This window comes from Lemur catta, chromosome 7 (genome assembly GCF_020740605.2).
Source record: "Lemur catta isolate mLemCat1 chromosome 7, mLemCat1.pri, whole genome shotgun sequence".
Taxonomy (NCBI): domain Eukaryota; kingdom Metazoa; phylum Chordata; class Mammalia; order Primates; family Lemuridae; genus Lemur; species Lemur catta.
Genome location: NC_059134.1, coordinates 25,690,125 through 25,703,356, shown reverse-complemented (window position 1 = coordinate 25,703,356; position 13,232 = coordinate 25,690,125). Strand labels below are relative to the sequence as shown.

General features: G+C 53.5%; 1 protein-coding gene across 1 annotated transcript; it reads left to right on the top strand.

Annotated features, from left to right (window-relative positions):
• The first annotated feature begins 263 nt into the window (after positions 1–263).
• HTR3A (5-hydroxytryptamine receptor 3A) lies at positions 264–12,995 on the top strand. The gene is made up of 9 exons (XM_045556533.1): positions 264–584; positions 2,826–2,992; positions 4,025–4,069; positions 5,342–5,451; positions 6,917–7,086; positions 9,294–9,454; positions 9,808–10,018; positions 10,114–10,335; positions 11,832–12,995. Exons 1-9 carry the CDS (start codon positions 518–520, stop codon positions 12,128–12,130), a joined length of 1,452 nt encoding a protein of 483 aa, XP_045412489.1. The 5' UTR covers positions 264–517; the 3' UTR covers positions 12,131–12,995.
• Positions 12,996–13,232: the final 237 nt, after the last annotated feature.

Genomic DNA, 13,232 nt, shown 5'->3' with positions numbered 1-13,232 from the left:
CCTGAAGAGTAAGAGAATGGCCCTCTGGCTGCTGCCTGAGTCACCCTCCCCGCCCCAGCCCAGAGCCACTGAAACATACTTGCCAAGGGACAGAAATGAAAGCAGCACCCTGGTGCACCTCCCAGCAGACTGGCTGCACCCTTGCTCCAGGGCTCCTGCAGCCCCTGTCCCCAATTCACTCCTCAGGGGAAACATGGCCAAGCCACCTGGCTGAATGGGTGGACTGAGCTCCCGCCATATGACATCAGCCAGGGCGGGCTCCCCTCTCAGCCGTTCCCTCCTCCTTCCTCCAGCCCGAAACCTGATCCAGCCGAAGAGTTTGATTGCTGGAAAACTTGGCGGCTCCCCAACCCTGATGGCCCAGGGAGTGTGAGACTCCAGCCTCAGAAGGTGCAGGCAGCGACCCGGAGAGGCAGGCTGGCTGGGGCATGAGGTTGGCAGCGGGCGGGCAGGCTGGCCCTTGGCGGGGCTCCCCCTGAGCAGCCACTCGGAGGCACTCCCACGCGGGAAGCTCGCCATGCTGCTGTGGGCCCGGCAGGCGCTGCTCACCCTGCTCCTCCCCACACTGCTGGCACAGGGAGAAGGTAAGCAGCTTCGGGACACAGCGGGACTCGGCTGGCCCTCTGGGCAGGTGGGGTAGGGGACACCTCCATCCTCAGAGGGTTTAGGTAAGGAGGGTTGCGAGTGATGCATTCGCAGGAAAATCAGCTATCCTACCACATATGAGCTGAGAGCATTTTGAGCTACAGAGTTGGGTAAGTTGAGTCCTGGGCCAAGAGCAGGGCGTGCAACGAGGGGAGCCGAGGAGCAGCCTCGCAGCGTTTCAGAAATACGTAGACAGGCGCCAGGGAAAGGACTCCTGTTCTCTTTGCCCTGCCCCTAAACTCATTGAATGGCAGCTGCAAGGGGCTTTTGAGCTCATTTGGTCTACCGCTTCCTGTTATAAATGGGAATGCCTGGTCCAGGGAGGGAGAGTAATGCATACAGCTTGTTGGCAGCAGAGTGAGGACCAGAACTAATCTTGTCATCTGGCCTCGACTTTGCTGGTTTTGTTGCGTGGGCTCTCTGGGCCTGCATTTCTTCAAGTTCCGCTCCAGAACTTAAAATCCAGTAATGCCAAACTTCTCCCTGGTTCCCCACCCCCATCCTGTCCTGACTCCCTTGAATACAAGGAGTCTGTTTCCTTTTGCTGCAGACCTTGTTCCTTCTCCTTTGGAAGGATTCTCTCCCTACAGAGCTGGGTTGGATCATGCTGGGGCACAACTGGAAGGATGCCATCTGGGGACTGGACAGACGTGCGGGGCTGTGGGCGAGAGGAGCTGTCACCTGGGGATGCTGAGTGGGTTAGGCAAACACAAGCTGAGGAGAAGCTCTGTCCCTCCCAGCAGTGGTCTTGTGCTCCGAGGCCTGCAGCGACAGTCTGGCTTTCTCCGTGCCGGTCAGGATAGGATCTGGGCTGTCACCGATGTAGCGAAGACACAAGTCCAAGATTCTGGACTTGAATCTCAGTTCGTGCACTTGTAGGGCACGGCACTCACCCTTCTGAGCCCTGGACATCCTTGTCTGTAAACAGCCACTCCGGTGCACTGCTCTAAGGTCAAAATGAAGACTACACTAACTGATGTAATTCCAAAGGAGGCACTTAAAAACACAGTCTCTTGCCTTCCCTCTCTCTCTGCTCTTCTCTGCCCTAAAGGAAGCCTAAACCTTATGAGGGCTCAGGGGGTGAGAGGGAATTTGTAGGACTGATCTGCTGTGCAGGTTGCACACAGGGCGAGAGAAGGGGCAGTCTTGCTTAGGGAGAGCCCGGCCTGCTGGCACCTGGTCTGTGAAAGACCCAGGTCTACCCTGCCAGTCCCATCTCCTCTTTGCCACCTGTACCGTGGTCCTCGAATGTGTACCCCCTTCCCCGCCCCGTGCACTTTCACCTTAATATTTCATGTCTCCCTTCAGAAGGTGCTCCTACTGTCCCCAGAGGGAGCACTGAGGTGCACACGAAAATCCGCAAAGAATAGGGCTAAGGCCTAGGAGTTGGCTTCCTCATCACGACTTTGTCCCTGCAGGCCTCCTGCCCTGGGGGCAGTTTGGTTTCTCTTTGCTCCCTCCACACCTCACCCTAATCTTCCTCCTAACCCCATCTAGTCTGCCCATGGAGCAGCCTTCTGCAAACCCCTCCCCCATAGCCTGTATGTGCATGGAGGGAGGGCGGAGGAGCTCATTTGGGGTGGAGAGAGAGCAGGAGGGAGAGACAATGTCTCTTTTCCCCAGATGTCCACCCTTCCTTCTTTCTTCCCCAGTTGCAGGCCGGGGTCAAGGAGACAGTGATCTGTGCAGATGCTGAGATCTGACCTCAGCTGAGGACAACCCTGATGCAAACCGTTAAGCCTGGAAATTGTGCACTTGGGGTCACAGTTTCTTGCACCCCTCTCACCTTCTAGTATCACCCAGTAACAGCTAGCTTCCCTTTTGCTCCCCAGGGCCCCTCACCCGGGGCCCCATAGATCCCCCTACTCTCCACCTTTCTCAGCCCTCAGCCTCCTTCAAAGCTCACGTGTCTCCTGTCAGCTTCGTTTATGGGCCAGATGCCTGCTCTGATGTAAATGAGAGAACAGGTTGCTTCTAGGAGGCCATCCACTTGGATTTTGGTGGGAATCTCTGCAGACAAAATGCTCTAGTGGTGAGAATTTTAGTCTGTGGGGGTATCTAGGGATTTATGAGGTGGGCACCGTGGGACACATTCCTTTTAATAGCTTGCAAACCAGGGCAAGGGACCTGGGGGAAGGCCTGGGGCTCTGGTGTCCACGCTGAACCGCTCTCCTTCCCAGCCAGGCGGAGGGGGGGCCTCCAGGGCCGGAACACCAGCAGGCCCGCTCTGCTGAGGCTGTCGGATCACCTCCTGGTCAACTACAAGAAGGGGGTGCGGCCCGTGTGGGACTGGAGGAAGCCAACCACCGTGTCCATTGACGTCATTGTCTATGCCATCCTCAGCGTGGTGAGCACTCGGCTCTGAGCTGCCCCTCTCGTAGGGGGACCTTTTGGGGGTGGAAGGCCACCATGTGAGACCGAGTCACTCCCTGGGAAGCAAAGTGGTCCTCCGAGAACCCATAGTACCTAAGGTCTGGGACCACAGCTGACAATGAATGACAGCACCATCTGCATAGCTGCCCACACCAGAAACCTGGGGTCACCTCTGTGGCTGCCTCTCCTGCACCCCTACAGCCAGTGGGTCACTTCCTGTGTGGGGGTCTTCATACGTTGCGTGAGGGCAACCATCGCTCTATGTTGGGTTAAGGCTGTCCTGTTCACCTCTGGGTTCTCAGTGCCTTACACGGTTCCCTGGTACATGGCAGTGTCATTAAACGGTTGTTGAAGAATCAACCAACAGATCACTTAATTAATCAATTAATTAAACAAGAAGGTAATTGCAGAGATGCAGTGGCACTGTGCTGGGGTGGGGTGGGCGGACCTGACTTTACAGTCTCCGTCACAGTCACTGTAGCTGCCTTGATACACAATGAAGTCCCTGCGTTCAGAACATCCCTGGGCAGAAACACAATATACTGGTTACTGTGGGGCTGCAGGGAGGGAAACTGGGAACTGGATGGGGGAGATGGGAGAGCAATGAATTGCTCACTCTATGTGGCTTTGTACTTCTTGATTTCGTACCAAGGCAGGCTGTATAGATGTGTGTGTGTGTGTGTGTGTGTGTGTGTGTGTGTGTAACACATGACACAATAGGAAATAATAGAGAGTATGTGTAATATATATGCATATATATATTTGAAATTGAAAAAGAAATAATCATCGTCTCTTTCCTAGTAAAGGCCCAGCCTTTCCTGGCTGGCCAGCTCCAGCTTATCCACTCCCCCACCCAGGCCCCTTGCTTCGCTCTTACTTTCCAAGGAAGTAGAGGTACAACAAAGCAGCTCCTTTTGGGGGTGGTGTGTGCAGGGTGGACCCCCAGCCTGCAGGGCGGCCCACCAGCCTGCAGGGCCACCTGTCTGAGCTCACTTTCCTTTCCCAGGATGAGAAGAATCAGGTCCTGACCACCTACATCTGGTACCGGCAGGTGAGCAGGCCAGCCCCTCCCCCACCCCGGTTTCCTGGGATGGGACTGCTCCCCCCTGAAAGGGTTTCTCCATATGAGGGAGTTGAGAATCTCAGCGGCCTTGGTGGGGGAAGGTGAGGGGAGAGTCTCAGAGGCCCCCTCAGCGGGAGATCCAGGGGTCCGGAATGTTCCCATCTCAGGACTCGGGGTGGATGGGAGCTTAAAGATCAGTAGAGGAGAAATCCCCCTCCAATTTCTGAAGTTCTTCACAGCATCGCCAACCAATGCTTGTCCAGCCTCTGTTGCAGGAACACCTCCAGTGCCAGGGAACCCACAAGGCAGCCACTTCACTTGCAAACAGCTCTAATTGCTAGACAGTTCTTCCTCCTATTAAGGCAAATTGGACAACAACCAAATTGAGTGATTGAAACAGGATGGTTCGTTCCATCCACTTAGCCCTCACATCCTCAGCCGTTTCTCCTCTCTTCCAGCTTCTGACGGGCACGGGTCGGGCACCGGTGTGCGGACTCAGGCCTTGGCAGGAGCTCTGGCGTCACGCTGGCGGGGGAGGGCAGGCACACAGTGAAAGCTGCTGCCCGCAGGAGGGCCCTGCTCTGGCAGTGCTGGGGTTGTGGGGAGGAAGTCAGGGCAGCAGGGGAAGCTAGAGTGGCTGAAGAGAGGGAGCAGAGGATGCAGAGATGTGCACGTTTGGATAGTGCTGCACTCCGTATGTGCAGAATTCACAGAGGCATGGCCAAAACCTGAGGTTAGAGAGCCGGTAGAGGCCAGGTTATACAGGCCTTTGCTGGCTGTGAGGTTTAACTTTATCCTAAGGCCAGTGGGGCACCACTGAAGAACTTTAAGCAAGAGAATAACATGATAAAATTTGCATTTTTGACCAGCCATTGTGGCCTGAGAGTGGATCGAAATTTAATAGCCACCTCTACCCCATGAAGTGGATGTTATTGGCCCCATTCACATAGGTCTGGGCCACAACCCAAGAGGTTATTTGTCAGAGATCCCTCAGTGATGGCTGGGGGACCCATAACACTAGAAATGACCGAATGCCCTCCCTGGGAGAGGCTGCACTCACCATGTTGCTATGCCCGTAGGGAGAGTGTGAGTACGGAGGTGGGGGACTCAGTTACGGCTGAGGGATGTGGGAGCCACCGACACCCAGCTTTTCCCGGGAAGTTGCCTTCTGGGCACCGAGGGTGGAGTCTGCCTGAGTTGCAGGCGACCCTCCCCCAAGATGGAGAGGGCTGTCCGTGACCCCTCCTGCCCCTCCCCTAGCACTGGACGGATGAGTTTCTCCAGTGGAACCCTGAGGACTTTGACAACATCACCAAGTTGTCCATCCCCACGGACAGCATCTGGGTCCCGGACATTCTTATCAACGAGTTGTGAGTACTGTCATCGATGCTGGGTGGCCGGGTGGCTTGGGGGCTGGGAGGCAAGATCGCTGCTGCTGCTGCCTTTGAGACGTCCCACCAGACTGGCAGACCGTAGGTAAAGTTGGCTGGAGCCCACGCTCCTCAAAGTCTTTGTCATTTTTTTTCCTTTATTTTTCTTTTTAAAAACTCCTCTCTTTCTGTGCCTGATGTTGAAACTCTGAGGGCCCCTGTCATGGAGAAAGAAGCCAGTGAATGAACTCACACTGGGTTGTAAGAGCCTAATGGGGACAGCTGCATTTTTAGAGGGGACAGTGATGTGTCTAAAGGGAATAGAGCACTGATGGTGGCCACTGCTCCTGGTCACAGGGGAGATTTGGAGCTGGAGGACGTGCTCAAACCTCCCAAGTCACTCATGTGCCTGACAGGCCACAAATTGCTCCTCCAATACAAAGTGGGTCCAGGAAGCCTTTATTCCCAGCAGCCAAACGCTGTTCCATTTGGCCGCAGCCCACATACCTTCTCCCCGTCCTGCAGGTTCATTCGGGGTACACCAGCTGGGCTTCCGGATTCAAGGGCAAGGAAGTGGCTGGGGAGGTGGATGCAAAAGGGAAGGTGACAGGTGGGGCCAGAGCCCTCCACCCACACCCACAGCATTGCCCAGCTCCAGGGTGCCACTGACATTTTCCCAAGGGAGGCGGTTGGCCTGGACCCCACTCCCATGCCCTGCGTAGCTCAGGCTGGAGGGGCTCTGGGAAACCCATTTCTGGCCAGATCTCCAGTTTCAACACTGAAGTCGCCTTAGTCTTGACTTCTCATATCTCAGCCTAATCCCACTGAAGCATGGAGGCTTTGGACCCCAGGCTCCGCCCACCCTGGCCCACAGCAGTCCCTCCGGAGGGCCTACACATCCCAGATCAGCCAAGAGAGTGGGATGAAGTCTTATGGAACTTTTCTGGCTTCTCCAGTTTTTGCCCATGATTTCTCTAGCTCCTTTTCTTTCAGAGAGCATTATTCTCATTTCAAAGGATTTCTGGGGGTGGGAAGCAAAGACAAGCCAGAGTCAGGATGGAACATGAAGTTCTTTGCTCCCCCACAAGCCTGTCTGTCCCCACAGGGCTGGTGATCCTGGGAGCCAAGCTCTGCCTGGCTGGGGGCAGCAGTGCAGGGGCAGCTGGGCAAGCTTCCCACTGCCTGTGGCTTTTGGGTCTATGGATCTTTCCCCGCTGATTTCTGTGACCAGCAGAAAAAAGGAGAAATGCCTTTTCCTGCTTGGAAAGTAGCCTTGACAACGGCAGGTCAGGAAGCCTAAGATAGAAAGGTTGGAAAAACCAAAGCCAGACAAAACTGTCCATGCTGTCCTGCTGCCTGTGGCCTCCCTGAATTTCTTTCCCTACTGGGTTGCTCAGAGATCTTCAGACTCCCAGGGCTCCACCTGCCTCTTGTGCCCCCAAACTGACCCCTCTTCCCTGGCCAGCGTGGACGTGGGGAAGTCTCCAAATATCCCATACGTGTATGTTCAGCATCACGGCGAAGTCCAGAACTACAAGCCCCTCCAAGTGGTGACCGCGTGTAGCCTGGACATCTACAACTTCCCCTTCGACGTGCAGAACTGCTCGCTGACCTTCACCAGCTGGCTGCACACCAGTGAGTATGTGGGCTTCTGGGGGTGGAGGTTTGGGGTCCCAGGGACACCCAGGCAAGGAGCACTCCCTGGGATGCCTTCTCCCTTATCCAACTTACTTCCCACTGATCTTCTTCATGTTCTGAGCCTCTGCTTCCTCATCCTCCACGTGGGGAGAATATTCTGCCCTCGCTGCCTGTTTCCATTGTCATAAGGACTGAATGAGACAGTGTGAACTGACTGCAAGATGCCCAGGGAAGGACAATTCTTTTCCAATATCTCAAACAGGATCTGGCACTAAATGTCTCTCCAATCCACTCGCTTCTCCTCACCCCCCAGCCAAGCCACCCCCATCTCCTGCCCAGGTTTCTGCATCAGCCTCCTCCTGGTCTGCCCCATTCACTGTTGTCCCCCCGCCAATTCATCCTCCTCACAGCAGCCAGTGAGATTTTATTAAAATGCAAATCTGACTAAGTCACTTAAAACCCTCAATGGCTTCCTGGCAGTCCTGGGACACAATCCAAATCCGTGGGCTGGCTGTCCCTTGCTACCACTCCACCCTCACCTGCTGCATGCCACCCTGGCTCCCCTCCTGCCCAGCTGCTTTGACTTCTAGCCCCAGCACCCCTTGTTCTTTCCCTTTACCATGTGCTGTCTCCTCTCCTGGGCTACCTCGCCGCCCTCCTCCCTCTCCCTAGCAACCGAGCCTGGCCAACCCCTTGGCTCACCCCTCTGGCCACAGCCTAAGTGTCAGCTCCTCAGTTTCCCCTGTTATGCCCCAGGCTAGGCTATCCCTGTTGCCTAACCTTACAACACCCTGCTCTCCCCATCTCTACCACCCCTGTAAGCACTTGCTCAATGTCTACTTCCCTGCTAGATATAAACTTAAGAGCAGGCAGGGACATGATTTCTTGCCCACTGTTAAATTCTTGGTTCACTGCCTGGCACAGAGGAAGGTGCTCAGCAAATTTTGCCGGGTGGATGAACGCTAGGTGCTCACTGGAGGGCTAGAGCAGTGTGCACCACCCTGCTGCAAGAGGGCATCTTCCATTCCTGTTCTGACTTATTCATGACATTAAACTTAAATTCTGATAGTGATACATGACTTCCTTGACCAAAAGCCGAACTACAGATAAGGCTAAAGCCTCCTTTGACCTCTACCCTCAATCTCTCAAACTCTTTTCCAACAACTCCCTACAATAAGAGTTCACCACTTTTGTCAGTATAAGCTTCATATAGTACAGTATATCCTTCCAGATCCTTCTCTACGAGTTTATACCCACACATGCATGTGTGCATATAGACACACACATATACATCTATGGAAAATGCATGGAAATTGTTTTCTAAGTTTTTATTTTACATAAATGTATCATATTTTATATACTAACATATACTGTTACTTGATTCTTTTTGCTCAACAACAGCTCTTGAACACTTTTCTAAGTTAGTGCATATTTAGATCTTCCTCATAAATTTAACTGCTATAGACTATTATTTATTTATTTGAGACAGAGCCTTGCTCTGTCACCTAGGCTAGAGTGCTGTGGCATCAGCCTAGCTCACAGCAACCTCAGACTCCTGGGCTCAAGCAATCCTCCTGCCTCGGCCTCCCGAGTAGCTGGGACTACAGGCATGAGCCACCACGTCCAGCCTGTATCTCATGATTTTGGATGCATCATAGCTATTAAGCATTTTCCTGATTGATGGATATTTACATCTTTTCCAATATTCTGCTGCAAGAGGCACTCTTGTCCTTCCCGGTGCATATTTCTCTAGTGTAGGTAGACCTTCTGTTCTTTAAGTATGGATTTGGCTTATTTTACTAACTTTTAAAGACAGGCAGTTCCATCAAGGCAAAGGTGAAGTCTCTTGACTTTTGTTTATTTCTGAAATGGGTAATTCTAACAGGGGAGCCTAGAAAGGTGTTTGGAAGGGGTGTGCGTGCGTGTATGTGTGTGTGGGGGGGAGGCTTTCTAAGGAAGGGGTTGTATGTTTCTCTGCACCGTGCCGTGTGTTTTCATCCAAGACTTCGTTTGCCCTCACCACAGCCCTGGGAGACAGGTAGGATGCGTAGTGGTGCCTCATTTCATACCTGAGGAAACCGAAGCTCGAGGTCAAGCCACCTGGTCCCCGCCTCCCTGGGCGGCTGCGCACTCGCGTCCCGCCATCGCAGGGTCTGGCAGGCTCCCGGGCTCAATGCCAAGCTCCTTGCTTTCTTCTCTCTCAGTCCAGGACATCAACGTCTCCCTGTGGCGCTCACCAGAAAAGGTGAAGTCGGACAAGAGCGTCTTCATGAACCAGGGAGAGTGGGAGTTGCTGGGAGTGCTGACCCAGTTTCAGGAGTTCAGTATGGACAGCAGTGACCACTACGCAGAAATGAAGTTCTATGTGAGTGGGGGTGTCTGTGGTAAAATGGTGGATAAAGCCCCTAGACCTGCACACCGAGGTGGGCTTAAGGAGGCTATTGGGAAGGACTTCCATAGCCCCCTTTCAACACCAGGGTCACATCCCTCCCCTGGAACTTCAACCAAGTAGATGGGGAAACTCGGCTGAATGTCCCTTACTTATCCTGAACAGCCACAAGTCTGGATTGGCAGGCAGGACATGGGGTCTGTCCGCTTCCTTCTCTGAGAAATCCAAACTGGAAGCTCCATGAAGCAAGGGGGTCTGGGTTGGGGGTGGCTCTTGGGGGCACAGCCTGTCCGCCCCAGGCTTCCTACAAGCTCCTCTCCCGGTCCCAGGTGGTCATCCGCCGGCGGCCTCTATTCTACGTGGTCGGCCTGCTGCTGCCCAGTATCTTCCTCATGGTCATGGACATCATGGGCTTCTACCTGCCCCCAGACAGTGGCGAGAGGGTCTCCTTCAAGATCACGCTCCTCCTGGGCTACTCCGTCTTCCTGATCATTGTGTCCGACACGCTGCCGGCCACTGCCATCGGCACCCCCCTCATCGGTAAGGCCTCTTCTGAAGGAAGAGCTCAGGCTAGGGAGAAACCGGCCCCCTCCCACCTCCCGTGTGTGTCTTTCCCCCTATCCCGGGGCACACAGGCGTCTACTTTGTGGTGTGCATGGCGCTGCTGGTGATAAGCTTGGCCGAGACCATCTTCATTGTGCGGCTGGTGCACAAACAAGACCTGCAGCAGCCCGTGCCTGCCTGGCTACGGCACCTGGTGCTGGAGAGGATCGCCCGGCTACCCTGCCTCAGGGAGCAGTCGACTTCCCACAGGCCCCCAGCCGCCTCCCAAGCCACCAAGACCGATGATTGTTCAGGTGAGAGAGAGAAGGGGAGAGTCCCCCACAGAGGGGCCACTTCTGGCCTGGATGCAGAACGCGGTGGGCAGTCTCTGGAGGGTGTGGCAGGCCAAGGAGGCTGGGCAGGGCCTGGGAACTGGGTGCTGTCCTGCATGCGGTGCCCATGCCCAGGCTTATTGGGAGGGGGTGGACTTCCGCCAAAGGTGTCAATCCTGACCCTGTCTTCATTTTCACAACCTCTCATCAACCTGGGTATGGACAAAGCGGGTAGGAGTCCCAGAGGCTGAGCATGTCAGAAGCTGAGCCCTCTGGCCTGAGACTGGCCTTTCTCTGAGATGGAGCCATGAGTGAGGTCAAATGGATGCCCCTTGGACAATTATAGGCCTTTTTGCCTCACATGGTAAATGCTGCAGCTGGGATTTCTAAAACTCTTTCATTCTTAATAGCTCAAAGACCAGGTTCCTTAGAATTTCAACATGAGGCAGAGAGACAGGGGCTCAGGGAGACACTAAATGTGGGGCTCACACCTCCTGAGGAATTGCTACAGCTACCATTGTTGTTGTTAGTGGTGGTGGTGGTTGGTTTGTTGGGTTATCCATTGAGCAGTTTGTGCCAGGCACGTGCAAAGCACTTTCTGTACATTGTCACATGTAATACTCAAGACAGCCCAATAGGATTCTCATTCTTTCAAATGAGGAAGCAGAGGCGTAGAGAGGTTAAATAGCTTGTCCTATACCACAGAGCCAGGAACTGGTGGAACCGTGCTTTGAACCCATCTGACCCTAAGCTGCTGTTCTTAAGCACTCCTCTCCTCTCACTCCCTTTCATCCTTTCTCCTGGGCAGGCCAGGCTTTTTATATGAGACTTTTGGTTCATCTAAGACCATCCCACTGGCCTGAAGCTAATTTCGATGGTAGCCATGCCTGAAAATGTATTTTCTGGTCCCGGACTCAGAGTCATGGAGATCACAGTGGTGCCGTCCAGACAGCCACCCCCTTCTGAGGCAAGAAGACGTGGCAGGAGAGCAGTGGAGCAGGGGTCCAGATTCCTGGGCCTTGGCATTAAATGATGCTCCAACTACATGACCACGGGCTAGTCACTTAGCCTCTCTCCGCAGTCAGCACTATCGTATAGCAAATGGGAACAGTGATCTCTCCTACTCTGCCTCTCTCGTGTGGCTATTGTGAAGCTGAAATAAAATAATGGATGTCAGATTGCTGGGGAAAGCCCATAGGTTGAAAAAAAACACAGGAAGGAGAACTTCATGATATTGGTGATCTGGGAAAGGGGTGGAGGTTGTGACTAAGGAAGGGTACACAGGGATCCTCAATCGTGTTGCCTTTTTAAATTTGTTTAAGTTGGATGGTGAGTTTGCAAATATGTAAGTTCCTCTCTATACTTTTTATGTCTAAAGTTATTCCTAACGAAACTTTCTGCAGGCTGTAGAAACATAAGCGACAATGTTCAGGCCATCCCGCTGGCTCTCCCTTGCCAAAGCTCTGCCCTTCTTTCAGCCATGGGAAACCACTGCGGCCATTTGGGAAGATCCCTGGACTTGGAGAAGAGCCCGAGGGGCAGATGCAGCCCTCCCCCACCCCCGAGAGGGGCCTCGCTGGCCGTGCGTGGGCTGCTGCAGGAACTCTCCTCCATCCGGCACTTCCTGGAGAAGCGGGATGAGATCCGAGAGGTGGCCCGGGACTGGCTGCAGGTGGGCTCTGTGCTGGACAAGCTGCTCTTCCGCATCTACTTGATGGTGGTGCTGGCCTACAGTGTCACCCTGGTCACACTCTGGTCCATCTGGCATTATTCTTGAGTAGGTACAGCCCAGCAGGAGAGGAAGGTATCAGGCTCATTAGGATGGGGACAGAGGATTTCTGCTTAGGTCCTTCAGGGCCCAAGAGATACCAGGCACATCTTCAAAACACAGATACAGTCCCATCTCATTTCCAATGCCAAGTCATCTCAGCAATCCTGAACCAGCGTCTGAACCCTTCCCTCCAAAACTTAATGTTCAAGACCCTTCCATCCTCTTCCCACCCAACTGCTCATTATGGCTTTAAAACATGCTATTTTAGATCAGGAGAAACCTGAGCACTCCTGAACTTCACTCTACTTATCTATGTATCAAGCCTAAGCTTCCCCACGGTCCCTTCTCTGAACAAGGCACTTTGGAATTCTGCTCATTCCCCTACTTTGTTTTTAGGTTGAAGGCCAAACCAGCTCTCTACTGCAGTAGGGCCTGACAACTCTGCGCTAAGTTTGTCCAACCCCTATGTCTCCTTCTTCACCTCACCTGTGGCCACTTCCCTGAACACCATCCTCCATAGAAGGTGGGGTGGGTGGGGGCAACACATTTCCATGAAGCCCTAAACTCTCTTCTCGACTCTTTGCCAGAAGCTTTCGGAAAAGATTAGATGGGCAGACGAAGAGGCTTAAAGTTACTGGTAGAAATGAGGTTTGGAAATTACCTGTAGCTTCACCTGTTTGGTGCTTTCTGGCCTAGGGACCTTGGAGGTGACCAAATGGTAGCTGTTATGAAGAAGAATGTGTAGGAGGTAAGATTTAAGATATGAGGGTCAGGACAATGAACACTCAGCAATGAGGGGTGGAGGAGAAAGCTCAGTTCTGCACCCCCTTCAAAAGATGATGGAAGGATCTATGAAGTCCTATTACTATTCTAGGCTCATGATATCTCAGTGCAGCTGGAAGCAAGCTCTCTCCCTGCGAGAGTATCTCACAGTGGGGATGGAGGGTTGGGGGTAAGGACAAGAAATTCAGCACCACGGTCAGCACCAGTGGGTTTGGTGTTTGGAAAATACCAAGATAGCCAAGGCTTGGATTTACTTATCTCCTTTGGAAACTGTCAGCAGTCAACCCCCGGTGCATCCACCAGAAAGCAGCACCATGAGGGAGGC